Here is a 26,282-nt window from a genome sequence, read left to right on the forward strand (position 1 = left end):
GGGCATTTTGAGTAGTTACAGTTAAAATAAATTATAGTTAAAAAGAAGCACCTTCCTGCAAGCCGAAAGCCGTGCTTTTCACCCTGCTGTAGTCAGAGACGTGGGCCCGAGTCTCCTCTTGTAAGACTAAGTAGAGTAAGCCCTTCATCTGCAATAAAGTCAACTCAGCTTTAGCTTGGTATGAGAGAGGATTGCCACAGAGCCCTTATGCTCACTGGGTGCTGCTGGGCGGGGGGCGATCCCCACCGTCCCATACTGCATGGAGGGCTCTGCACGAGCCCCCTTGCCCCCCCACGGCTGCCCCGCCTGCCCTTTAAGAAAACTAAAGCTGAGAACAGTCCTGGGACTTACTGCTCATGGTGCAGCCTCGGTGTGGTGGGGATTGCTGGGGGTTGTTTCAGGTTTTTTTTTTTCCTTAAAGGGCCGGAGCTGGCCTGTGTGGGGCTCCCATAGGGAGTCTGGGGGAGGTGGGGGCTTGTGCAGAGCCCCCCATCCAGTGGGGGGCAGTGGGGGGCAGCAGGGATTGCCCCCCCCACCTGGCAGCACCTGCTAAGCCAGGGCTTTTTTTCCCCCAAGTGCCAGGAGCTGGGGCAAGCAGGGCAGCCATTGCTGGACTGGGAGAGGGGCAGGGGATGGGCCTGGCCTGGCTGATTCGGAGATTCAGCTGCTGCCCAGTCTCCAAATCAGATTCATCTGAATCGAATCAGCCGAAGATCTGGGGAGCTTTGAACCGATTCAGACATTTAAATTGGTCCCCTGATTTGATTCGGGTTCAGAGATTCGGCCACCGAATCAGGCTGAATCTGCTGTGAATCGAATCACCACCTGAAGCTTCGCACAGCCCTACCTGCCAGGACTTCTTCGGCAGTCATTGAATGCAGCGTGGCACATTGCTATGGGTGAGCCAGAAGAAAACTTTCCTGTGCTTTTACTTTAAGAACTGAGTTGATCAGGATGACTGTCAATCTCCCCCTGAATTTTAACAGCTGACAAAACACACTGACCTCTCCATGTTCCTGCAGAGAGGAGCGGGACAGCAATCTTTTCCGCTAGCTGTAATTTTAGCACCCTTGCTATACTCCATCAGTGAAATGTTTCCACGGAACAGCTTTTAGGAGCCTGTCCCCAAAGCAGTGTGTGTGTTTCCTTCCATCTTCTCATGGTAGTGGAGGATAGGATTGGTAATATCTGTACAAAATATGATACGTGACTGTGCTCTCGGTTCCAGGCTGCTGTCATTTCAGCTTGGGTGTGACCGCAGCAAAGTAGCAAGCATACAAAAAAACCCATCATGATCCAACTCTGTGGTCTACCTGCAACTGGATTTGGGGAAACTCCAGGAGCCAAGTGTCTGGGCGAGGTGCAGAGACCCTCTCCTCCCACCCCAGTACCTCTAACCATTTCTGGAGCATGGTTTTTCATCAGTAAAATGCGGTCAGGATAATAAGGCTATGCCTGTTCCAAGCACTGCACATACAGGATAGGACAAGCTCACAGCAGGTAAAACCCAAAAAGATTTCTTAGAAGGGTTAAAATGTCCAAGCCAGATGGCTGATGTCCTCTCTTGTCCCTGTCACTTCCGCAGATGGGGGAGGTTCTGGTTCGTCTGGGGCAATTAACAGGGGTGCAGCCCCGGCCCCGAAGGGTCTCAGCAGCACCGCCGTATCCCTGCAGAGCTGGGAGAGATGCTGACCCTGCACTGTGTACTGCGCCCTTAGGTTGGGCCCATCCCTGGAGCCTGGTGCTTTTGGTCCCCCGGGTCAGGAGAGGGGACCGAGGACCTCCTTGCCCAGGATGCAGTTTGCTGAAGGTTGGGTCCAACCCACGTGGAGCCCTTGGCTGCCTCCAGCCTTGTCCCCAGGAACGAAGGCTTTCTGGACTGGGATGCCCCAGCTTTCAGGGCCTTTCATCCAACCGATGAGTTGCCACCAATGAAGGCAATGGGGAAACTGTGCCAAGTGACGTTTCCCAGCTACTGGCTTTCACTTGGTGGCCCTGATGGTGGCAGCTGAGGGCCTCCTGGTGCATTTTCCCTTGCAGGTGGGAGTATTCAAACCTTGTACAGATGGGAAACAGAGACCGAGTGAGTAAACAGCTTGGCCTAGAGCACACAGGAAGTCTGTGGGGGAGCCAGGAATAGAACAGAAACACACATTTTTGAATACTTTGAAAGTGTTTTGGATGAGGAACACATGGGTTTGGCGCTCTCCGATCCCCAGTCCCTGCCAGACCCACCAGCCCCTCCCTCCCCAAATCAAAATCCTCTTACTCGTTGAGGAGGTGGCTGTCTGTGAAGGAGCTCTGTGCATGTGTGCACGGGGTGGGAAGGCATCTGCTTGTGGACTCTCCCTGTCTGCTAGGCTATGGCTCCTACCCCCTGGTGGATAAGCAGCTGACTCACTAATGTCATGTGGTTTCCAGCCTGAATTGGTCAATTGGAAGAAGGAAGAATGGCTGTCTTTGCTCTTATTCTTCATGTGGATGGTGGACCATTTCTCCAATTTGTCCAAATCATTTTGAATTCTGAGCCCATCCGCTAAACTGCTTGCAGTCCATCTCAGTTTGGGATCATCTGGATGGACTCTCTCGTCCATCCTCCAAGATGTTCATGGAAATACTGAATAGTACAGAACCCAGGATAGCCCCCCTTCGACCGCTACTTGATACAGCTTTCCACTTTGAAAGCGAGCCATTCATAATCATTCTTTCAGTACAACTTTCCAGCCACTGGTGCGCTCATCACAGTAGTTTCATGCAGGCAAATATTTCCCCAATGTACGTAAGGAGCCCACGTGAGAAAGTATCAAAAGCCTGACTAAAGTCTAGTTACAGCAAGTCTTCTTTCTCTCCTATTCACAAGATCTGTTCACCTGTCAAGGAATGAAACGAAGCTGGTTTGACATGACTCGTTCTTAGTAAATTCATATTGGCGGTTGCCTATGACCACCTTCTGCCTTCTTGACATTGTTTGTTATTAACTGTCCTTCCTTGATGGAAGCTGACCAAATCATTCCTTGGATTTCCTCTTGTCAGCAACCTGCTTACAGGACGTTTTCTTGCTTTTATGACCTGTGCTAGTTGAATCTCGTTTTATGCCTTGGCCCCCTAATTTTGTCCTTTCTTGCTCAAGCTACAGCTATACTTTTATATTCATCCTTCAGTATTTTACCCAGCTTTCACTTCTTGTACAATCTCTTCTTGCATTTCAGGCCATTGAACAGTGCATGATTTAGCCAAGTTGGTCTTTTCCTTTACTTCCCGTCTCTCATTCACATTACAACAATCTGTGTTTGTGCTGTTAACGTTGGCAGCTTTCCTAAACTCCTTTCCTCAATTTGCTTCTCAATTTTCTGAGTCTATTGAAGTGGAAATCCCTTGATTTAATTCTTCCAACTATTTTTTTTCCAGCCACTCAGTTGGTCTAGTAAAAGATATTGCATCTACCCAAAGAACCTCATTTGCCTATGTCCTTAGGCCAACACAGCACCACCCAAAAACCTTGCCTTTATTCTGCCATCCTCCTTCCTTCCCTTCCTAAGAATCAGGAACTCCAGCATCTCAAAATCATTTCCACCCAACTTGTTTTCTACCTTTTTTCCCAGTCTTGAAATGTCTCCCTTCTAGTTTCTTTTTTCACCTTCTGTATCAAAAAATTGTCCCTGACACATTCCAAAACCTTGTTGTTTCTACTGTGTAGCACTTTCCCGAGATGCCTAGGCAAAATCCCCCTTAGCACCAAAGCTCACACATTGACTGATATTTTTTGTTGAGCCAAAAAACCCTCACCCACTCCCCCTTCCTGGTATGGTGGTCTGTAATGGCCCCCACCATGACATCCCCCTTGTCCTCCTCGCCATTTATTCTTATCCTGAGCCGTTTATCAGGGCTCTCTCCCACTGCATCCGGGACTTCAGAAGAAGGATAGACTTCCTTGATGTACAAGGCAACACCTAGTCTTTTTCTTCCTTTCTTATCCTTCCCATACAAGCTGTGCCCTTTGCTACCAATACTGAAGTCACATGAATGATGTAGTTGGCGCTGGTCCTGCTTTGAGCAGGGGGTTGGACTAGATGCGACCTCCTGAGGTCCCTTCCAACCTGAATTTTCTATGATTATCACATCAAGCCTCCATCCTGACAGTTACATCACAATGTTAATTATATACAAAGGACATGTCTATGCTGTTTTCCTGAGAGAGAGAGCCCAGGAGAGCCACCATGATGTCCCTCCCTGTCCATCTGTTCATGCTCCAGGCAATCCAAATCCAAAAATCAGGCAATACGAAGTTGACGCTAAGTTGCACGCTCACAGCAGCCTTGGAGTGGCCCGGTGCTGCTCTAAGGTGACCACATTGCCTTACATCCAGGATTTGGAAAGCTGGGAGCAAGGAGGCAGGACCTGCTTCGTGATGGCACTGCCAGGCTCAGTGCAGACAACCACTTCCTCTTGGGTATCCCCCATCCTTTTGCATTATAGTTTCATAGCAGCTGGGGTCAGGAGGGATTAACACAAGAACATCCAGGATGTTCGGCTGCTTGAGCGCTGCTCTCCTTCTGAGCCCTCCAGTGAGCCTATTATGGTCACCCATATTATGCCCATTTCTTAGGTTTTACCTGTGGTTTATACCACCTACCCATGGGGTTTGCGTCCCCCGCTCCTGTTGAACGCCCTCATTTGGTTATCAATCTATGGTCCTGTGATTAGACACAAACGTAACCTCACAGATCATATGAGCAATCCCCCACCCCAGCACCAGCCACCCACCCACCCGCAGGAGGCTGAGAAACATCCCTGTAGATTACTGTTCAATGCTGGTCCTGGATACTGGTGGGCAGGAGCTCTTTTCGTTGTAGGAGGTTTCAGACCACGTGCTCAGCGAAGCAGGGGGACTAGTGCATGGCTTGCTGTGGTCACAGAGGCACATCATCTGCATCGCTTTATTTTCTAGGGTTCACACAGCCTAGTTACAGAGAGCGTAGAGGAATTAGGGCGCTTCTGCGTATTACCTGATTGGAAAGACTTCATGGCCTTTCCCAGGAGGAAAGAGCACTTCTGGGTATTACCAGGGGCATGTCTGAGCTTCGCAAGGGGAGAAGACGCTGGAGGAAGGTTTCAGGTGGTAGGGGAAGTGGAAGTGGTTATTACTTGGATGGGTGGGGGATTCCAGAGACGATGGAAAGAGAGGAAGGGGATTCACCTGGCAGGAAAGGATGAAGAAGGGGCTGTGAGCTGTGCTGTGGTTTCTACTCACTCATGGGGGAGGAGGCGAGTGGAACAGGCAGAAAGTATGAGGAGGAAGCTGCATAAGTAACCCAAAAGGTGGCTGATGACATCAGCTGTCTCCCACAGGGCACGGTCCTCATTGGGCGTGCTTGTCTCGAAACTGCACCGTTGGGTCTCATCTGCTCCATGACTTAGTGCCGGGGTCTGCCAGAAACTTTAGTGGTGATGAAAAATGGGGAAGATAACAGGTCAGTCCCCCAGTGTGTAACTTCTGGAGGAGATAGACATCCAGTGGGGGTTTCTAAGTAATTCCTCTGCCAAAAAGCAGCTCACATAAGCTCAGCCTTGTCAATGCAACACTCCTCCTGCCTAGCTGGGCAGGCCAGGGAAAGATTAGGGTGCCACTATGCTGGGAACTGGGCAAGCAGTTGCAGGCTTGGTGCTAAAGAGGTTGCAACCTGGGATAAGAGCCAGTAGGCGAGTGACAGAAAAGGAGCGGGTGCTATGGATGGGATAACATGAGCTGGTGCCTGTTGGCAGAGCTCTGCGGGGATGCTGGTGCCCTTGGGCACTTCCTGGCATGCTGCCCTCTTGTTGTAATGAGGTTGCTGTTACCTCTCCTCTAATCGGGCATGTAAGGTTGGAATGGAAACACTCGTGGGCCCCAACTGACGGTGGATGGGCAATGCCCAGTGGTCTGACACTACAGCAAACCATTTATACTGCAAATGATTTAAAGAAACTGAAATCCCAAACAGAGTAAATCAGTGGGTCCACACCTTCTTAAACTCCAGGACCCCTTGTTAGGCTCGAGTCCCACTTAGAAAATGCTAGCTCTTTGTTTTGACTGCAGACTAATCCTGGAGCAATTTTTCTGTTGCCAGGAACTCGGAAAGACCACAACAGGGCAGCATGCAGAAATCTCTGAATTTAGTACGTGAACCATGTTTCCACAGCACCCTGGTTGAGAATCATTGCATTAACTACTGCCCTGAACATCCATTTCAAATATATGTCAGCAAAAAAAAAGAAAAGAAAAGAAAAAGATTATACATAAAGCTACAATAATTGTCCTTTCACAAGCCAAGCATGAGGCAGGTCCAAAAACTACTTCACAATAACCTTGTCTCCACCTGGGGACTGGCAACTACATTTTTAAAATAGTTTATTTGCCCCATAACTCAACTTCTACCTTCCTGGTGCAGTTACCTTTTTACTATCACTTCAACTTGATATTCACTGAGTGCGTTTACACATTCATTAATGCACGGTAGTTATTGCTCATTAATGTGCCACAGTTATTGATTAAATTTAGTACTTGTATAATCGAGTACTAAATCAAGTACTGTGCTCAAGTACTAAATTATGTGCAGTAATACTGGTACAGGCCTTTTTAGTGATGCTACAGTAGCCTAATAATACTGTGCAGTAGCATATCAACAGTTTTTGTGCTGTGATGTGCTACTGTGCAGTATTATTAGGCTGCTGAGCAGTTATTGTCTCGTGTAGATGCGCCCACTGAGGTTCAGATTTGGGTGGAGCTGAGTACTACTTGGATGGGCTCCTATCAGTGGCTCTTCCCTGCCTCTCACCCAAACCCCATTTATACAAGCAGTAATTCCTGCTGCGTTTTGGAAATACACCCAAGCAACCTCACTGATTGCATCTTGGCCAATGTGTCCACCTTTTTTCTTCAGTGATATTTCTTCTCTGTGTCGTCTTTTTTCCCTATCTCCACCCTGGCCAGCTCTCACTCCTCCCCCCTGCCCATTATATCTATTAAATTGAAGTGTTCTGCCTTATGCTTAATTGCCTGACCCCATTCCCTCTCCTCTTAATTTTATCCTTCACACTGTCACATGGCTTGCTGCTTATTCCTCATTCCTCTTCTGCAGTATGTTCATACATTTGTAAATGAGTAGAGGGAATGGCTGGGATGATGTAGTTGGGGCTGGTCCTGCTTGGAGCAGGGGGTTGGACTGGATGTGACCTCTTGAGGTCCCTTCCAGCCCTCCTGTCCTCTGGTCCTTTGAAAGAGCTGAAGATCTGTGTGAGCAGCAGGCCACAGGCAGCAGCCCAAGACCTAGCTGTAGAGCAGGGCTTCCCAACTTTTTCCATTTAAACACTGGACCTTTTTTTGCAACCCCCACCCCCCAGAAAGATGCAGACAAGATCAACAAGTCATAAATATGGCACTGTCATGTTTATGGTCTTTATATGGTTCATTTAAAACATTTACAGTCATTTTAACTATTGCATAGTTATAAACAGGAAGCCTGTTCACCAAAATTGGTCAACACCATTGAGCGTCTTTGCAACCACATTTTTTTTATCACTGCAAACTCAAACGGGGGTCACGTCTCCAAGGCTGAGAACTGCTGCTGGAGAGAGAAGAAGTAGGTTAGGTACTGGGCAGTTGAGAAGTTCAGTTGAGCTGAGCAGCCTGGGAAGTCGAGAAAGGATCCCGACGGGGCTGGGAATGAGGGGGACATCATACGAGGAGGAGGCATGAGCTGCATCTCTGGTGTCATCCATGCCCTAGATGTGCCAGTGTCTATTAGAGCTGGTGTATGTGAGCTGGGAAGAGACACTGGTCTGGTCTTAGGGAAAGTGTGTGGGCTGAGCGTTATACATCCCATCCTTTCTGCAGCCCCTTTAACCTTGCTCAGGGCAGGATCAATAACCCAGCTGTATTAAATTTTCCCCACTGCTCTCCTTTCAGCCGTGGCAGGACCCTGTCAAGCTTGGCGGCAGGCCATGCGGCCTCTGCCCCACGGGGTAGCAGGAATCACAGGGAAGCATTCCTCGATTTCCACGGGCAAAGTTGCCTTTCAAGGCTTGTAACAGGGAACAAGATGGCACCTGAGTTTTCCCTCACAAAAGGAGACATCTTTGAGCTAGTTCAGAAAAACATAGATGTAAATGCATCTCATAAAGGAAGCAGGATAGGTTAAAAGCAGTGCAAGGCTCTCAACCTTGGTCTTCCCTGAGACGAAAAGACAGGTCTGGGAGCAGAATCCAGGGTTTAATTTCGAGGACAGTCGCTGTGAAACAGAGAAACTGTCCCCTTATGATATAATCCAGTCAACTGCTCCTCCAGCTCCCCTAGCGTGACCAGCGTGATGGCGTTCTTGTCGTTCTCCGCAATGACTGCCCAGGACCTCCTGTGGTTGTTATCAACCTCACAGCAGGCGGCAGACCAGATGTGGCTGGGCTTGTTGACTCGGCCTTTAGCTATATAATTGTTGCCAGGAACCACTCCCACGACGATGTAGGTGTTGGCACAGTCTGCAGTCCTGGTGGCCATGATTGATTGCTCATAGTTGTTCCATTGCCCACCGTTGAGTTTCTCATACTGCGGCACGATGTTGGTCAGGGTGAAGGTTGAGGCCTTGCTATCAGGGTTGGGTTGGTGCCCATTGGGGTTCAAATGGCCCCGGTTGCAATTAGTAAGGTTCTTGTAATCTTGGAGAACGGCCTGACTTTTTTTAATCTCATTTTGGCTGACATTGAGCGTAGTCATGAGGGTCCATTCTGTTTTCATTTCCTTCGGGTAACTCGACCCCATCAGCTGGGAAGTAGAAAAGAAATCAAAGTCAGGCACATGTGTAGGAGAAATGGAGCAGGTGACCCGAGAAATCTGCATTCTTTTGTGGGCAATTCATTCGTCGAAAAAAAATACAAACATGAAGGGGATTTAGAGACGACTATTCCCACCTCACTGCTCCAAAGAGAGAGGAGAACCCCTACTGGACATGCAAAAATGCCCCTGCAGGAAAGCAAGCCCTTAACAACTATGAATTTTGCAGCAGGCCCAACCCTGTGCCTATAAGCCAGAATCATTAAAGTTAATATATAATCCCAGCTGCCTATGGAGAGTGGGTTGGTACCGTAGCTCGTTCCACTGTTTGTCCAATCCATCAGTTGCTTGAGTCCCAATAATACTAAACGATACGGATACCGAACAGGTGAGGTACTTTGCAGGGAGTTCTGTGCCTCCCTGTGACGTTGTGAACGAAGCAGGGGTACATGCAGCTGCAGCAAACAGCTGCACAGGACCACTGAGGTGCTCAAGCTATTGCTTCAGCTTTTATTTCAAAGAGCGCTGCTTCTCTGATCAGCTCTGTGGGCCCACCAATGTGCTCCAGCTGAGCAGAGCAGTGGTGCCGTCTGAAGGAAAAGCCACAGCCAACAACTCGGTGGCCCATCCTTGTTTTATCGACCCATTGAGAACGAAGCGGGTTGCAGACCATCCAGGCACGAATGATCCAGGCTCTGCTGCAGTCTGTGCAACTGTAGCACCTTTCCCTTGAGGGTCCCAAAGCACTTTACCAGGATAAAGCAGCTCTCACAGCAGTCTGTCTAGAGGAACAAACATGCTGCGACTCAGGGTATGTCATCCCTGTCCTTCTGGGGGAGGGATGCTTGCACACACCCCACCTACCTGCTTCCACTTGCATACGCTAACCCCAGGCCGGTGGTGATGAAGCCACCCTAGGGACACCCCTGCCTGCCTCTCTCAAGCTGACCAGAGACAGAAGCCTCAAGAGCAGCTGCAAGGGGGTGCCCCAAGTGTCACCTCACTACCAGAGTTTCATGTGTGCTGTGTTTGGTTGGACATGTCCAAGAATGTCTATTTTTGAGACTGCTGGCGCAGGGACATGGTGCAGGGACACCCTTAGCTGCACAGCAAGTCAATGGAGAAGTGAGGAATGGGAACTGGCCCCTGGAGCTCCCACTGCTCTGCTGTAAGCGTGCATCCCTGCTACTGGGATCCCTGCCACAGCTATTGGGCAGATCCTCCCATCAGATCCCCCCCCGCTATTGGGATCCCTGCCATTGGGATCCTACATTACAACACAGGGAATTCCCAAAAGCCAGTCCCACTTGCGTGTGTCCGTGTGTGGGGGGAGGGGGCGAAGGGTTCGGGGGCAGGCACGTAAGTGGATTTATTGAAAGCTTCAGTTCTGACGTGTCCAGGAGTGTGCCCACTTGTACACTAGCAAAGATGGGGACCTACCTGGGGCTCTACCATCCAGGTGTTAGGCCTCTTCCCATCACCCGGCTGGTAGAGATAAGCAGAGTAGATTGGGATACGCCGGTTCCTGTCGTATAGGGTGGCATAGCGGTACTGGTTCTTGTACCGCTGGCAAATCCTGGCCGCACTGTCCGGTTCGAGGGCATCGCCTGGGGGTGTTCCACCGAAGAAAAACTGAGGGCACGTGCCTTCAAAAGACGTTACCACCTCGGTGCTTCCCAGCCAGAGGCAGCACAGACAAACCTGAAGCAGGACCAGTACCAGCAGCATCCTGGGGAGTGGGTAGGCGCTGCCCTACCTAGAGGACAAATACACGGTGACTTCATATTCAACTTGGAGCCTGGTCACAGCCTGGTTCTCCAGGGGAGCAGAGGGTGGAGAAGGTGCACCCAGAGGGTCAGGGCCAAGGCATAGCCACTTTACGTGCTCAGCACGTTCCCTTATAAAGGGGACATGGATATGGAAGTTGGTGCTTCCCCTTGTGCACACAGAGAAGGAGGTGGGGAGGGAGCCAGCGTCAACCCTTGGTCCTGACCGAGTCACTGTATGAGGAGTCACGAGGAGGGGGTGAGGTGGCTGATTTCTATCTAAGTGCAACTGTACTGGCTCACCGATACCACCTGGTTGAGGAGAAAGCCACTCTCCTGACTTGTTTCTGTGGATAAAATCCAAGGGAAGGATTATTGTTATTCTCATTCATATTCTTATTCATATTTCTGGCATTACTGTAGCACCTGGGGGGACTATGGACCCCATTGTACCAGATGCTGTAGAAACACTGGCGAAAGAAAGTTGGTCTCAGCCCATACGGCTCACAGTGGAAAATAAGAGACAGCAGATAGATGCAGGAAGACAGAGACAGTGAAACCATGAGACAGTATTAGTCAGTGCAATGGGCAGCAGCTTAATTGCTGCCAAGTTTCTGGAGGCATCATAGCCATTACGAAGGAGCGGGGTTAAAGGATAAAGAGGCAGTTTTGTGGCTGTTTCTGGGGCATCTCCTCTCAAGACGGCAGGTGGGCTCAGCAGCCCTAAATATACTGAATTTGGGGCATGATTTCCCCAAGGCTTTTTCATCTGAGAGGAGGATTAGACCCAGTCATTCACATTAGGAGCACTGCAGACCTCCTGACTACTAATGACCCACCTGTCTGCCCTAAGCAGCTAGCAGGATCACTGTTTGGAGAAAGCCCACCACAAAACCCCCAAGACAACACCCACACCTCCTAGATGGCCTATCTGCTGCCAGATGTATCCCGAGATGCAAGAGAAACTGGCCCCAATCTTTGGCTCTTCCTTTCTTTTAGTTTCCCTAAGATCAGCTAACTCTTGGGTGTCAAGGGAAACCAAGCTGAAATAACTTTTCCTTACAGCCTGTATAGTCAACACCTGTTTCATAGGTTGCCATAACAGAAAGCTTTGTACACCACGATAAAAAACTGTCCCCATCCAACAGTACTGAGATAGTACCTGCCATGTGTAGGTGATACAGCAGCTATACTATGCCCAGGTTCAATCTAACTGGGAATTTAAGACATAATCCAAAGCCCATTGCTAGTCCAATAACTTGAATGGTCTTGGCATGTACTGCATTGGGGTGGATTAAGAGTCCTGGAAGTACATTATGTTTTTAGGTATCTCTTCCCGGTATCAGAGTTTTTCATGCTGAGCCAGTTTCTTGGCTTCTGACTTGTCTCCCATTTGGGCCTTGAGATCTAGAATTTTTAAAGGTATAAATAACACAATTTTTTGAAATATAAAGAAACCAACTTACCAGAAAAAAACAGCTGCACCCAAATCTGCTACTTTGCACAGAGGTTGTTCAGGGTCTCAAGTGTTCAAATTCGCAGTCCCAGTGAAGCCGGCTGCAACCCTGAGGCTGTTTATATATGTTCCTGGAGAAGGAAGGATTGTGCGTCATTAAATTTTATCCAATTTCTCGGGTGGTATTTGGAGTGCAGTTCTCCAGGGGCAGAGCTGGGGCCACTGTCACACTTTTACTATTCAATACATCATTCACAAGGTCAGTGACAGCACTTCTGCCTGTAAGCTCCCTCAAAGTTTTTATAAGATAATAGTAAATTTCCTTTGTAGGTTTTGTGGGAATTATCCAGGTGACTTGGCAGCTGGTATTTATATAGGTTTTATGCGAGAGCTTTTCTGTCATCAATAGCAACCCTGAACCATAGCCTGTTTTCCCAGGTCATGGGACAAACTCCAGATCTGCGCAACGGAGCAAAACAAAACCTCGAATCTACATGTTTTTGGATCGGGGGGGGAGGGGGAGGGACTCCAAATCCACATCTGGATTTGAATTTTTCTGAATGTTAAGTGTGTTTGGACCCATTAACTTGATTTGGGATAGTTCAGTGTAGAAGTAGGTTTGAGCTTTGAACTCAAATGCAAATCTGGAGCTATATTTTGGGTTTTGTGTAGCATTTTGTCCTTGGTCTGCATCTACCTGATAGAATAATAACCCAGTGGACCATCTATGAAGTAATGTAACATTGATATCGTCTCTGCCCATACAGGATTGTAATCTTCTCAGAAGAAATCCAATATCAGGGTCTTTGCAGGAAGGTCCTTAAAGGGGGTGATGCTACTATTTTAGGGGCTAGGACCAGTGTAGCAAGCTTCATAGTAAGTAGACATAAAGATCCTTATTGGAAGGTAAGAGTATGCATATACAAATAATTTCCTTGCATTAAATACTGCATCTTTCTCCAACCATCAGCTCCACTTCTGAAAACTTCAAAAGATGTAGCTAGTCATTTTGTGACATAGCTTGCAGAATGTGGTGATGATGTCAAAGGATGTGTGTTACATAATGTGTGAAGCCACCAGGGATACCGTATATCAAGACCATGTTCTGGTCTAATGCTCACCAGAGTCTTCTGCAGCTTCCCTACAGCATCAGAACAGCTAGGCTCATTATTTTCAGTTATCCCCAACTTTGCTTTTTTGCTTTCTGAGCAGATAGGTATAGGCCTCTCTGGAGTATTGAAGAATATATATACTGCTCACACAAAGGCTTTGTGAAAGCAGCTGGCCGGAGTAGGCTTGACCGGCAAACCTGACTGATGTATGAACTCCTTATGTAAGCCAAATGGGTTCAGACACGGGCCAGACGTACACTCCTGTCATGAGATGGGAGGAGGGGATAGCTGTACAAAGTGCTGCATGGATGAGTACTGGGAGGATAAGGTTGGATGGGAACACCCTTGTCAGGATCTGGAACAAGCCCATAATACAGGATAGCTCAAGATATTCAAGATACCGCTGGATGTAATATGTAATTTGTTTTGACCACTGTATAAATGCAGAATTAGAAATAAGGGGAATTTTGGATTGGCCTAGAAGAGCAGACATGGGGTTGCCTGGTCACGTCAGATCATGACTGCGTTAGGGCCATGCCTTGTAGACAATGAACCTGGCCGAGCCTTTGCCCCCGGACTGAGCCTGTGGTCATTTTTTAAAACAAGATTGGTGTTGGGATCTCTTGACCGTGACTTTTTAGAGCACCACAGCCCTTGGGTCTTCAACACCGACAACATGATAACTCCCAACGAGGACAGCGATGGAGGCAACAGGGGCTATTCTGTGGGGGATAAACATGCACCCATGAAAGGGCACGGGAGTTGACACGGTGCACTTGGCCAACAGTATGACTATATACGCCTACAGAAAGCGGTAGGGCCCATACCCTCATCACGGTCCCTAAGGGCCTTCTTCAGGACCTGCTGGAAGATACAGTGCCAAACACTATGCAGCAACTAAACGAGTGACACTGGTACAATCTGAGTAGCAGATTTCAAACCACTTTCGGAGGAGCTGCCTTGCTGTGCTGAAAGACGGCTCAGGGAAGATAAAAATTGCTTGCTTGCTTTTTTTATGGAACATCCTTGGGAAATTCCTGGGTTAGCTAACAGCTGGTCTGGAGAGAGAAAATATTTATTTTGTATATCTTCATGACATTTATGCAGCAATCATTCAGAAAAAATCTTATTGCCATTCTGTGGGAAGTCTCTCTGCCAGGAGCAGAGTAGGATGCCCAACATTTTATCACCTGCATTTTACAAAGCTCCAATAACTTGGTTTTACAATAAACCAAAGAGGACAATAGCTTGAGAACATGCAAAGACCCAACAGAAGGAAAAGTCCCTGTCTAAGAATCATGTATCAGGAATCACTGTTTGTGTACTCACCCCTGGTTTTTATGGTTATCAATATCTGAATTGTAATGCTACATGGGACACAGATTTATTTATCTGCAGTTCCAAGCAATGGGATTAATAATTCAGTGGTTTAATCAACAAACCTTGGTGGCACTCGCTACCAGTTTGAGGTGCTGCTTTCCAGGCCGACCGGGTATTCCCAGGGATCACACAACTGCTTGCCCTTAGCTGCAGCTCATTTGTATCATTAAAGCCTGCAACTTTTCCAGTTCCAGGATGAGTGGCTCCAAGAGCTCCATTTTACAATAGGGCCCTTCCTGCCCTCCAGAAGAGTTGAACCCTCTTCCAGTCCTGGGGTCTGAGGCTGAACAGGAATATGGCTTATCCTATGACGTAGAATCATAAAATCATAGAAAATGAGGGAGGGAAGGGACCTCAGGAGGTCACAACTAGTCCAACCCCCTGCTCAAAGACGGACCAGCCCCAAGCAGATCATCCCAGCCAGGGCTTTGTCTAGCCAGGTTTTGAAACCCCCCAAGGATGGATCTTCCACCACCTTTCTGAGTGACCTGTTCCAGTGTTTTACTACTTTCCTCGTGAGAAAATTCTTCCTTATGTCTAACCTAAGCTTCCCTTGCTGCAGCTTGAGCCCGTTGCTCCTCGTCCTGTCTTCATAGGGGTGGCCCAAGACATTTGAGAGTGTCAGTCTGTCTGCCACAGCACAAGTTCACACTGTGAAGGAGGGCTTCACATTAGGGCTGTGCGAAGCTTCGCTGGCTGTTTCATCTCAACACTGTTTCGACTCATTTCAAGCTCAAAACAGCAAAATCAAACTAAAACGAAGGGCTTCAAAACAGCTTCGAAACGAAGCAGAACGGAACGGTGATTTCGAAATGAAACAAAACTCACAACGAAACACTGCTCCGTCAAAATGTCGACATGGAGGTCAAAGCAGAATGGTGCTGTTTTGCACAGCCCTACTTCACAGGGTTTTTCCAGGCTTTGCTGCATCTAGCAATCTGACCCACGTTCCCCAGTCCTTTGATCAGTTTTACTCTTAAGCGTCTTTCTCAACCCCATCCTTTGGGAGTCTGTTCTCTGTACTTTTTTTTCCATCTTGGATATGTTTCCTACAGAACACAAAACTATACCTACTGCAGGATATAATGGTCAGATGCACTACTTTTCCCCTAAAGGGTGGGTGGATCCCGGTAAAAATGACTTGCTCCTCGTGTATTGTATACACTTTTATAGCCAACAAAATGCTTTAAAGAATACAAATAATGGGATCAAAAATAAGGGTGAGAGCATGTACCATGGTCCAAGGGGCCTCCGATAAGGTAGTTGAACTACTGCCCAGTTCTGTCACCAATGCTGTTTCAGCAGCACTGTTGCAATACCCAAACAGTCATGAATCAGAAGTGGCCTGGAGGAATAATAACTAATAGAAGATCTTTTTGATCATTTGCAGATTTGTTCGTGCCTACCCAGCTGGAAAATTGCTGTTACGCTGTTCCACAGAGCTCATTTACATAAAGATAAATATTTAATTTATCGATTTTTCTTTCCAACTTCCAGGGTTACGTGGCGGCTATCCCAGTTATAACAAGAAAACAATTGTACATTTGCACGCACCTCTTTTCCTGTTGAAATGCCCACAGTGCCCATAATTACAAACAGATGCGATGAGCACAAGGGAAGTCAGAGGTGTGACCAGTCACACTTGACTGCACACCACTACGCCAATGGTGACCCACTGGAGGAGAATACGGTAATACCATGTTCACAGTCCCAGACCACCATGAGGATTTGTTGTTTTGGCCCAAATCCTTCAAGCCTTCAGTCTGTTAACACAGCTCCTCCCTCGCTCACTCGCCCGCCTGGATCCCATGCAGCTCTGCCTTCAGTTGTTTGGGGGTTTTTTAACTGGTAGGAATTAAAATGCCTCAATGGCAGACTAAGCAGCATTACAGTTAAGCACTCAAGGTGGCATTTCTTTTGCAGCCTTCAGTCATTTAGTGGCAATTTCTTTGTTTTTTAAATCAGATAAGTTCCTCCCATCTCCGGGGATAGCGGGGCTAACAAAAACCAAAGGGAGGTCCTGACTATGGGGTTCTCTCCTAAAAACATTGGCTCTGCATATTCCTACTTGAGGCATTGACACCTCCTGGCTTGAAGCAATGGGTGACTTGTTACCCAAGGGCACTGCATCCTCCCTGTCAGGAAGCACAGAGGCTCTTGGAGGACAAGAAAAGTTTTTTACTGGTCTCTAGAGATCTTTGAGAACTACCCCGGGACAGCCACGGTTGCAAACACCCCTGCTACTAAATCAGCTGCAAATGGAAATACGCATAGGCTGCCCAAAGAAGAAATATTACTACCTTTTTTGGATGTCCACGATTATGATTGCAGTTTCTCTGCTTATAATACAGAATGATAGAAAACACAGGCAACTGGTGCCTCCCGAGTCTGGGAGGGCACCAGATCGCCAGCCGGGGGTGGGTCCGGTTTTGTGGCTGATGCTTCCAGGGGGTGTACGGCTGATTTCAGGGGGTGCGTGTGCACCCATGTGCACCCCTTATGCATTGCCAATGACAGAAAATTAGGGTTGGAAGGGACCTCAGGAGGTCATGTGTAGCCCAACTAGATCATTCCAGGCAGGGATGATGATATACCGTTTTATTTTGGGTACAAAACAACAATACTAGCAAATGAATGTGCAATAATTAATCATTTTTGTATGCCAGGAATATTTTTTAAATGGCATGGATGGCAAACAGCCTTCGCATTTATTCAGAGGCCTACTTTTTTCCTCATAGGCATTTTCACTTTATAAACCGCAGAGGCTGTATATTCACATCGTGTTGCCTCTCCTATTCATGCTGCATTTTTCTAACTACCTCCCTCCTGCTCCTGGACGAGTCCGTTTTACAGCTGTCTGGACTCCAGCTAACTTTCTTCATTATACAGGGATTGTTTGGCTGTTCCCGATCAACAACAATTATGAGCCTGCTGACTTAAACGGAGAGTGCAACAGCTCCGTTGCTAGCTGGGCTCAACTGTAGTTGCTTATCTATAAACAGTAAAAAGGCAGATTAGTAAGAAGATAAATGTTATTACATGTTATTGCACTGGGCTTGATCTCCAGTTTCCCCTGGACAAAGCTGGTGCAGAGTTATTCTGTTTTCATAGCCAGATATTGCTGCCTACAGGCCACATCAATTTAGTAATGGGATAAGGAGCCTAATTGACTCCTATGCCACTTCCAAGTGAATTGCCCAGATGAGCTGCTATTCAAATGTTTATCTGGCAGGTCTCCATGGTATTTAGCATGGAGACTGGTGGCACGAACCTCATCGCTGATATTATTCCATATTACTTTCAGGTACAGCCAACCTCACTCTGACTGTGTTAATGGATTTCATTTGAAAGAGGTGCACTGGGCATTTCTTATCATGAACAGGACCTCCCTTTATGGCTGTTTCACTTCTCCTTCTGCTCCCACTTTGCTGAACAGTCAGGGCAGAACCCGTCCCTGGGGGGACACACTTGCTCTTTCAGTTCTTGCCTCCGCTCCGTCCTTCTTTATATCCATAAGTTGGCCGCTTGAAGGACACATCTCAGCTCCTCTCCTGCTGCTGCTGCCCTTGCCTGATCCCCATCTACTACTCAAGCAGCCAAACAGGTTCGGCTTCCTCCAAGCCATGAGCTGGAGAAGGCACTTTCTGGGTTTTAACTCTAATTTTTTCTTTCTCTTTCCTGCTGTCCTGCCCGGAGTGCTCTCAATTATTTTGGCATAAGCTCAGCTTTATTTTTAAAAGCCATGCAACCCCTACAGAAACCCTGCGCTGCTTTGCTCCTTCTTTTTTTCCTACATAAAAAAGATAGATGTTCCCAGGAGTGGATGTTACGATTTGTAGCCTGCTCAAACACCGCTCAGTTTTGCACTGCCAGGGTCTTTGACCCCATCAACTAGATCAGGATCTCCAGTATCCAGGCTAATGGATGCTGGCTGCTTGCCTCCTAGCTGGCTTGCCTATTTCCTGGCTATTTGATGATTTTTAAGGTCAAACCAGCACAGCTCAATTATTGTATTCACCATAACCAACCAATAAAATGAAACCTACCTTCTCAATCTGTGCTCTGTTGCAGGCTGCAGCTTATTCATGCAAACAAGTGCTTCAAATACTTTGACACACTCCCTCTTATAGCTAACTTCTTCACGATGCATCATTCTATAGCACGAACTAATTTACTTCTGTTCACATTGAAAGGAGAAGTGCTTCCCATAGCACACAATGCCAGGCATAGTTACTGAAAACCATGCAGTATTTTGAAAAAAGAGGAATCATAAAAATGCAGTGCATGGGGTTCTTGTTTCCCCAGCACTGAATCATGACTGGGCCATTCTTGGAAAAGGTGCCTAGATTCACGATCTGGTTGCTTGGCTCTTTGCACAGCATTGTGGAAATTTGGTTAATTCCTTATCACAGCCACAGAAAAGGCCCCGGGTATAACATGTGCAAGCTACGCTGGGTAGTCAATAATATCATTCACCCACAACACTCACATGCCTTCTACTCAGAGAACGTCCCAAGAAATCATGCAGCGCCTGTAAACCTCTGCATACAAATGAGGCAGGGGTCTCTCCAGAGACACAGCATCTCTCTCTGTAGGAACAGGGGGCTGGACAGGGTGTCTCAAACCTCTGAGCCCAGTCTGCTATCATCAAAAGTGACTGTTTATATCAAGTGTCCACACCAGCCCCTCACACGTGCCACAGACCATGCACCAGACACCCCACAGCAATCCAGGCAAAAAAGCAAGAGAGACAAGGGCCCTGTCACTGCAATGGCAAAGAAGCTGTCAGGTGGATCAATGCCCAGATGGTCCCAGGAAGAGGACTGTGCCTCAGGCTATAAACCCGGCTGATCATCGCTGCAAGCACAGCAGGACAGCTTGAAGGAGGGCTTGTGACTCAGAGATGCACAATGCCTGCCCTTGTCCTGGCTGTGCTCCAGGAGGAAATCAGCTCGTCCTGGCCTCATCAAAGCAGCATTGTCTGCATCAGGTGTGGCACCAAGGGCCCCTCTCACTCCTCTTCCTCTTTGTCCACCGGTGTCCCGTGAAAACCCCTCCCCTTCGCAGGTGGCAAGCAGGGGACACGGGGGGCTATGGGGAAGCCTTGCACACCTTCCCCTCCGCACAGCATGTGACATCCTGGGCCTCCCTTCAGGTTCACAGAGGGATCAGCAGCACTGGCTGGTTGCCTAGCTCATGAACGGCGCCAGCCAAAGAGTGTCTCATTTGGCCTCGTTTCATTAGGCACCGGTGCCTCCAGGACATTGCCTCCCTCCACCCATGGCATAGTCCTCTTTATGCAGTATACATAGATAGAGCTATGCTCCTCCTTAGAAAAATCTCAGACCCACCTGATCAAAAACCACATGCACTGAGGAGATCCAGACACCCAACCTCTGAAAGATGCCTCAGACAACAAGGGAGGGAACGCCAGTCATGGAGGGTGACGTCCCTGATTCAGTGCAAATTTTCCATTCCTGTTGCCTAGAGAGCATCACATCATGGTCAGCAGATCCAGTCCCAAGGGTATCAGCTGATGTGCTGGGAAGAAGCAGCAGGCGTTGCCTTAGCTGGCCCTGGTCTGCGTTGCTCACAGAATTAAATACATAAATAAAAATCCCAGTGCTGTTGGTACAGTATGGCAGGAGTCCTGGAGAATAAGGCACCAAAGTCTTCCTCTCTAAATAGGCAAGGCAGGCAAGAGCTGAGAGAACGGAAGTGCAGATTAAAACACAGGCAGCAAGTGACCTGCTCAGGCCTGACAGTGAAATATTTGCTGCCTCCCTCACATACAGGATTTTAGTCCTGGTGTGTCCTCCTTGTGCTTTGTGTCTGCTCTGCCCCTACCTGCTGGCAGGTGAGGCCACCTGAGCCATCCCCATCAGTCGTCGTTTCGGTTCATCTTCTCATCCTGTGGCAATGCACCAAAATCACAGGCCAGGGCTGGAATGCAGCATTTCACTACAAGTCTCCGCCCGTGCGAAAAAAAGGAACGACTTTTGCAACAAAGCCTGGGTTTATTTTTTAGGAAAGGGGGCTAAAGATCAACATTAGCACCTTCCACATCAACTTGCAATCCAACCGTCATCTAGTGCAGATAATGGCTCAGGGGGACGCTGGGTCTTTACCTGGGAAAGGAGCCCCAGCTGCAAAGGTCAGCTAGCCTAATGGAGCAACCCCATGCAGACTGCAATAACCTGCTCTTGAGATGACATAAGGATGGACATATTCTCCTGAACAACTGCAGATGATAGGAAACGTCTTTGATAGCCAGTGTCACCAGGACATTTACTAGCAGGTAGGGATCCACACTACGACCACTGGGGGAAAAGTACACGCACCCTCTCTGCATTTTATATGTCTCTTTTAGCTGAGCTAAATCTTACCAGTTAGCTGTTATGAAGACCTCAGCTTCCTTTGATGCAGAGCAAGAGGCTCCTTTGTCTTCAGGAGGATGGAGATTTTGACTTGAGAGCCGAAGCCTCACAGCCTGTGTTTACTCCCTATCTGCTCCCCTAACAGCTCTCCCCACCCATCGAGCAAAAGGAGCAATAGAAAGAGTTGCCATGCTGCTTACCGTTGTCCCGTCACCACGCTCCACCATCCAGGGGTGAAAGCGGCATGGGGTCCCCGTGCAGTCAGATGGGCTGTGAGGTCCCCTCTGATCTTCTTGTTCTGTGTGTGGGATCAGGGAGACGGTAACGCCAGCAGCTGCTAAGGGAAGACAGACCCTGCTAGCAGATGGCATTGCCATCACCACCACAGAGCCACTGCTGTGATCCTGAAGCCAAGAGCAAGCTCCCACTTCCTCCCCTCTACTCAGAGAGCGAGATGGGAGTATCACTCACTGCTCCGTGATGACGGTAGTAATCCCACATTACTGTGAACTCCAGCACAGCTCATGGGGCAGATGTCTGAGAAACCCTAAGATCTGTCGTAGGTCCTTCTCATTGGCTTCACGGGCCATTGCAAAACTGTCCTGGGAGAGCAATGCTGTTATCAGGGCTAAAATCTGGCCGTTCCCTTATCTGAATCCTCTCTTGTTTCTCCCAGTTGCACACCCATGACCCCTCCCAGCAATTCACTTCCTTCTTTGAGGTTTAGGTGTGTTACATAATAGCAGGGAATTATGCGTTGTAATGCATGCATTAAAATCCTGGCTGCAACAAGTCCCTTGAGGGAAGTTCCCTGATTTTCAACAGGAAATCTGACTGCTGCACAGGAATGAGAAATACCTCCTGGCAAGGAGCAAAGACTCACTGTACCTGTACCAGGGAACAGGCCCTTGAAGGAGAGGGGACTGCTCTTTGATTGCTGGTTCACTGTTTTGCCCATGAGCCACAGATTTACTAACCCTGTGGGCAGGGGTGAGGAAGGCTTCGGAGGTTTCACCCCAGATATAGAGGTGTTTTTTCTCTCATCTGCCAATACTGTGTCTCTCACACAGGGACAGACCTAGAGGCTGGAGCACGAGCTGGTTCGGTTCCAGCCAAGCCCCTTTGATCCCTGGTGGCATTATTAATTTTAAAATGCAGCCCATCCTTCATCGACCTAGCATTTGCATTGATGAAAACATGCAATCAGGAGCTAGTTATGTCACACCATCACGGATGGGCTTTAAAATATTGGGACTATCGCAGTCTCTGCTGAGAGACTTTGCAGGAGCTCCCCGGCAGCCTGGGACTGCGGGTAAAACTCAGCTGGAGGAGCCCTGCTGTGAACCCCTGCTTCTCCCTGAACAGACCTAGAGCCGCACAGAGTGCAACATGGCACAGGGACACTTCTTTCTTGCAATGTCTTTGCAGTTCAGCTCTTGAGCTTTTTGGACTCTAAGTCAGTTCCTTTAAGCTGTGCTAAGAGCCGCTTCCAGTTGCAACAGGCTTCACATTGTTCCTACGTCTTGTCTAAGGAAAGGGTCTCTTCGAGCTCACCTGGTAGCATTTCCATAGTTAAGGGACCATTACAATCAGCAAATCTGACTTCCTGTACAGTGCAGGCCATTCAACCATCACTGAGCACAGACTATAGCTTACAAAACACCCCGGCCGCGTCACATCTGAGAGAGCACACGGCCATGCCCACACACTGCGTCCGATGTGGTGGCGATAGACTCAGACCCGAGCAAGCTGCCTCCATTTCCTGGCCAGAAAGCAGTGCACTTCAGTTCCTGACCTCAGGCTGATAGCCCTGTTGTTACTGCACGCCATTTGGTTTTCCTCCACCTCGAGCCTGGGCTACTGCTGAGGCAGTTTTGTCTGCTGAAAGCCCCTGGGGAAGTCAGACAACTAACTTGGCAGAAACAAAATAGCTGTGGCCAGCCAGATTTTTCCCTCGGGGGGCCGCTTTAATAGGAAGGCAAATAAAATTGTCAAATAAAATTATTTGAATAGAATTAAGAAGGAAACGGAAACTTTCCTGACCCTGGGTGTGACATTCAGCCTCCCACATCATCTTCTCACTCTGCTGACCTGCAGCTGCTGCTAGATCCCTTCCCTATAGCACCTAGATAAGGGGTAGATTAAGTCTGAGCTCCTGTCTCATCCAGTGTGAGCTGACTGCTGGCTCCTATGGCGCTGTGTGAAGTATCTGCTCTGTCCTCCTCCCCCCAGGCTGGCTGTCATTGTTGCACTGCAGAGTTAGCATTCTCCAAAGGACTTTCCCATCATCGTCCTTGCAGTCCACTGCACACCCAGTATGCGCAGACACTTGCCCCGCATGGCTTTCTGTTGTATGCATGTGGCACATTCGATGGGCGTGGGCGTCCCGCAACCAGTGGGATCAGGAGGAAGTAGGCATTTAGCGTGGTCTTATTTTTAGCCTACAGCAGAGGAGCACCTGCCCAGGCTCATATTAGATCAGGACAATCTTTGCTGGCACAAAATGTGTACAGGTGAGAAATCAAGCTGCTATGGTGTCCTTTGGGGGGGAAGAAAAAAGTGTCACTTGATCTAGCGGTGTGAAGGGTCCTGTTGTGGCATCTTATCCGCTGCCTCGTGTCACTGTTTATCGTGCATGATTTAAGTCACCAGTTACAGTTACGCGAATAAAAATTCTGCGAACTGCTGTTCCTAGTGATAGGCAAAAGAAATGGATACTGGATTCATATCCAGATTAGGGTAGTTTGATTTCAAAGCCACATCTAGGTCAAGGCCAGGTTCAGATCTGACCCCACTGCTTTCTCATGAAGAAATCCAACAAAGGGAGATGTTCAGTTAAGGACAGTGCCATATAGGAGCACAAAATCCATATTGCTAGAGGTGGCAAGAGTCTATTTTGTTTCCAGCTGGTGAAAGAAGTGAAATGCGCCTCTTTCGTGACTCTCGGCATACAAAGAAAAGCACTCTCTGAAAGCAAGAAACATTATTGGGAAACTCCTGTGTTAGGCATCATTTTGGTTGGTCCAGGCCTACATGACCTCAGTAGCTGGTGATCATTTTGGGGCCACCCATGGGGGTCGCTTTGTCCACAGGCAGACTCCTGCAAAAGGGGGGCAGTATGACTGGGAAACTGAAAAGTCAGGGACATTGGTGCTCCAGAACTGCCCTGTATTTCGTAGGGAACTTGCCTACAATTTAAGAAGCAATCCTCCTCTGAGATAGGTAAGTGGGTATTGTCATCCCCATTTATACAGAGAATCACTAGGTGGTACAGGGCATGACTAATGGAACAGAGTGGGTGCTTCTACACGTGCATTAATGCATAGTAATTACGGCACCTTAAGTTCAGTAACTGGAATAACGGTTACTAAATGTAATCAGTGCTACTGTGCATTAGCACAGATGAAGGCTTTTTGTGCAGTGCTCAATGTCCATTGGGCTAAGCTACTGTGCATTAGTGCATTAGCATGCTTTTTGCGTGACACACTAATGCGCAATAGAATTAGTCCAGTGGGTGTTAAGCATCTCATGTAGACGTGCCCAATGCATCAGAAACATAATCAGGAATAAAACTGAGGACTTTACTAGGTCCTACTCACCTACCTTATAGTTATCAGAGGAAACTTGTTCTAAGAATTAATAACTGCTGGTTTTAACCTTTCACGTCAGACTGGACCGGGGTTGCCAGGGTCTTAGGAGCTCTGCTCTGAATTCTTCTTTCTCCCTGGCATCAAGATACAGACAGAGGTGAATCGTGGTGTCCTGTGGAAAACATTAAGTCCACCCTTTTCTGTGAAAAAGGAAGATATTGTACAGAATTATAAACATTAGAGATGAACAAGCTCTGTTAGACTCTGACCCCTGCATGATTTTTCCGAGCATCAGGACGAGTTCCTGATATTCAGCCTGAATTTTCTCTTTCAGCTTGACAGTAAAGACAATGGTGTCCTTGTTTGCTTCCATTATTATTGTTATTTCTTTTTCTTGTATCCATGACAACAGAGATACACATTTCCTGCCAGTAATTAACCGATTGGCTCGAAACAGTCAAAGATAGACACTGTATTTACACCAGCAGAAGGGAATTTTAAACCAAATAAGCATGTGATGGGGCCGGGTGTCAGATACAGACACGATGGTCAAGTTGCCAAATTGTCTTATTACTAGTGTCCCCCATGGAAGAGCAAAACAAACGGTCAAACATCTGCTAAGTAGGGCACAAGGTGTACAAACTGTACTGTGGTCAGAAGAAAATAAACCGCAGCAGCAAAAAGGACCTGAGCTAGTAAAGATCAAGGAGAAAAAGCACTGGAGTAAGTATGTGTTGTTCTGGACTGACACCTTAGGGGACAGCAAAGATCCTGGTGTCCTCTGCATTATATGTGACCTATGTGTAAAACCCTACTCAACTCATGATTCCAGAGATTTCACAGAAACCATGAAATCCAGGATCGTCTGCAAAATCAACTTCAGAACACCTATAAAAATTAAATGCTGACTCCCCAGTGGGAGCCAGCCGTCCTCACTGCTGCTGCAGCCCAGCCTTGCAGTCCATCCGGGGGGGAAGGCACAGCTGGAAGGGCAGCAAGAAGAGAAGTAGACAAGGTGATGACCACCCTCTAGTCTCTCCTCTCCCCACTGGGGCCTCTCCACCAATCAGCGCCAAGGGGCAGGGCCACTGAAGCACATCCAGGAAATCCCCAAGGAATTTGCTATTTAGGCCACAACCAGCCCATGAAAATTGTCTAGTGTCTCCACGATTTAAGTAGACCCCTACCTATGTGTCTCTAGGCCCTGGACATAATGCTACCCTCATTTGCATGGCTGTATCCCCACTGCATTCACTGAGCACCTTGGCAGTATAAATAAGAACCAAGTACAAACACTTATGCAAAAAGTATGCTCCCCCCGCCCGGAAAGTACCTGCTGAAAAACCCAGTGGCTAACTGAGTCTATTTGGATAAAGGAAGCAGTTACAAGTGTCTGTATCAACTGTAAGAGTAGAAATGCAAACCTGTATTCAGTGGGGTTACACAAAGAACATGATATTAATTAGTTAAAAAAAATGCTGCCTTTCAGATAACTGAAGTTCAATAACTGAGGATGTACTATCTATCTGCCACCACTGAGAACAGTCCAGCTCCATCCTCATATGAAGTCCTATTCAGGTAGTTGAAGGCTGCTATTATTTCCCCTCTCAGTCTTCTCTTCTCCTGATTAAATAAGCCCAGTTCCCTCAGCCTCTCCTCATAAGTTATCAGCCCCAACCCTCTCACCATTTTCATTGCTCTAGTCTAGTCCTTTGTAGCCTTATCATTTACCCTTTCATAGCTCCATCACCATTTTCATTGCCCTAATAAAAAAGAATTTTTTTTTTTTCACTAGTTC

At 47.8% G+C, this 26,282-nt stretch overlaps 1 protein-coding gene across 1 annotated transcript; it reads right to left on the reverse strand.

The window, feature by feature from the left end:
• Positions 1 to 7,411: 7,411 nt before the first annotated feature.
• On the reverse strand, positions 7,412 to 21,448 carry LOC109315829 (endonuclease domain-containing 1 protein-like). Its single transcript, XM_019543761.1, has 4 exons — positions 21,095 to 21,448; positions 12,036 to 12,156; positions 10,244 to 10,559; positions 7,412 to 8,794 (listed from the first exon to the last, which is right to left on the reverse strand). The coding sequence occupies exons 3-4, from the start codon at positions 10,529 to 10,531 to the stop codon at positions 8,249 to 8,251; spliced, it is 834 nt and encodes a 277-aa protein (XP_019399306.1). The 5' UTR covers positions 10,532 to 10,559; positions 12,036 to 12,156; positions 21,095 to 21,448; the 3' UTR covers positions 7,412 to 8,248.
• Between the last annotated feature and the right edge of the window lie 4,834 nt (positions 21,449 to 26,282).

The sequence above is a fragment of the Crocodylus porosus genome, unplaced genomic scaffold, assembly GCF_001723895.1.
Source record: "Crocodylus porosus isolate Cpor-Errol unplaced genomic scaffold, CroPor_comp1, whole genome shotgun sequence".
Taxonomy (NCBI): domain Eukaryota; kingdom Metazoa; phylum Chordata; order Crocodylia; family Crocodylidae; genus Crocodylus; species Crocodylus porosus.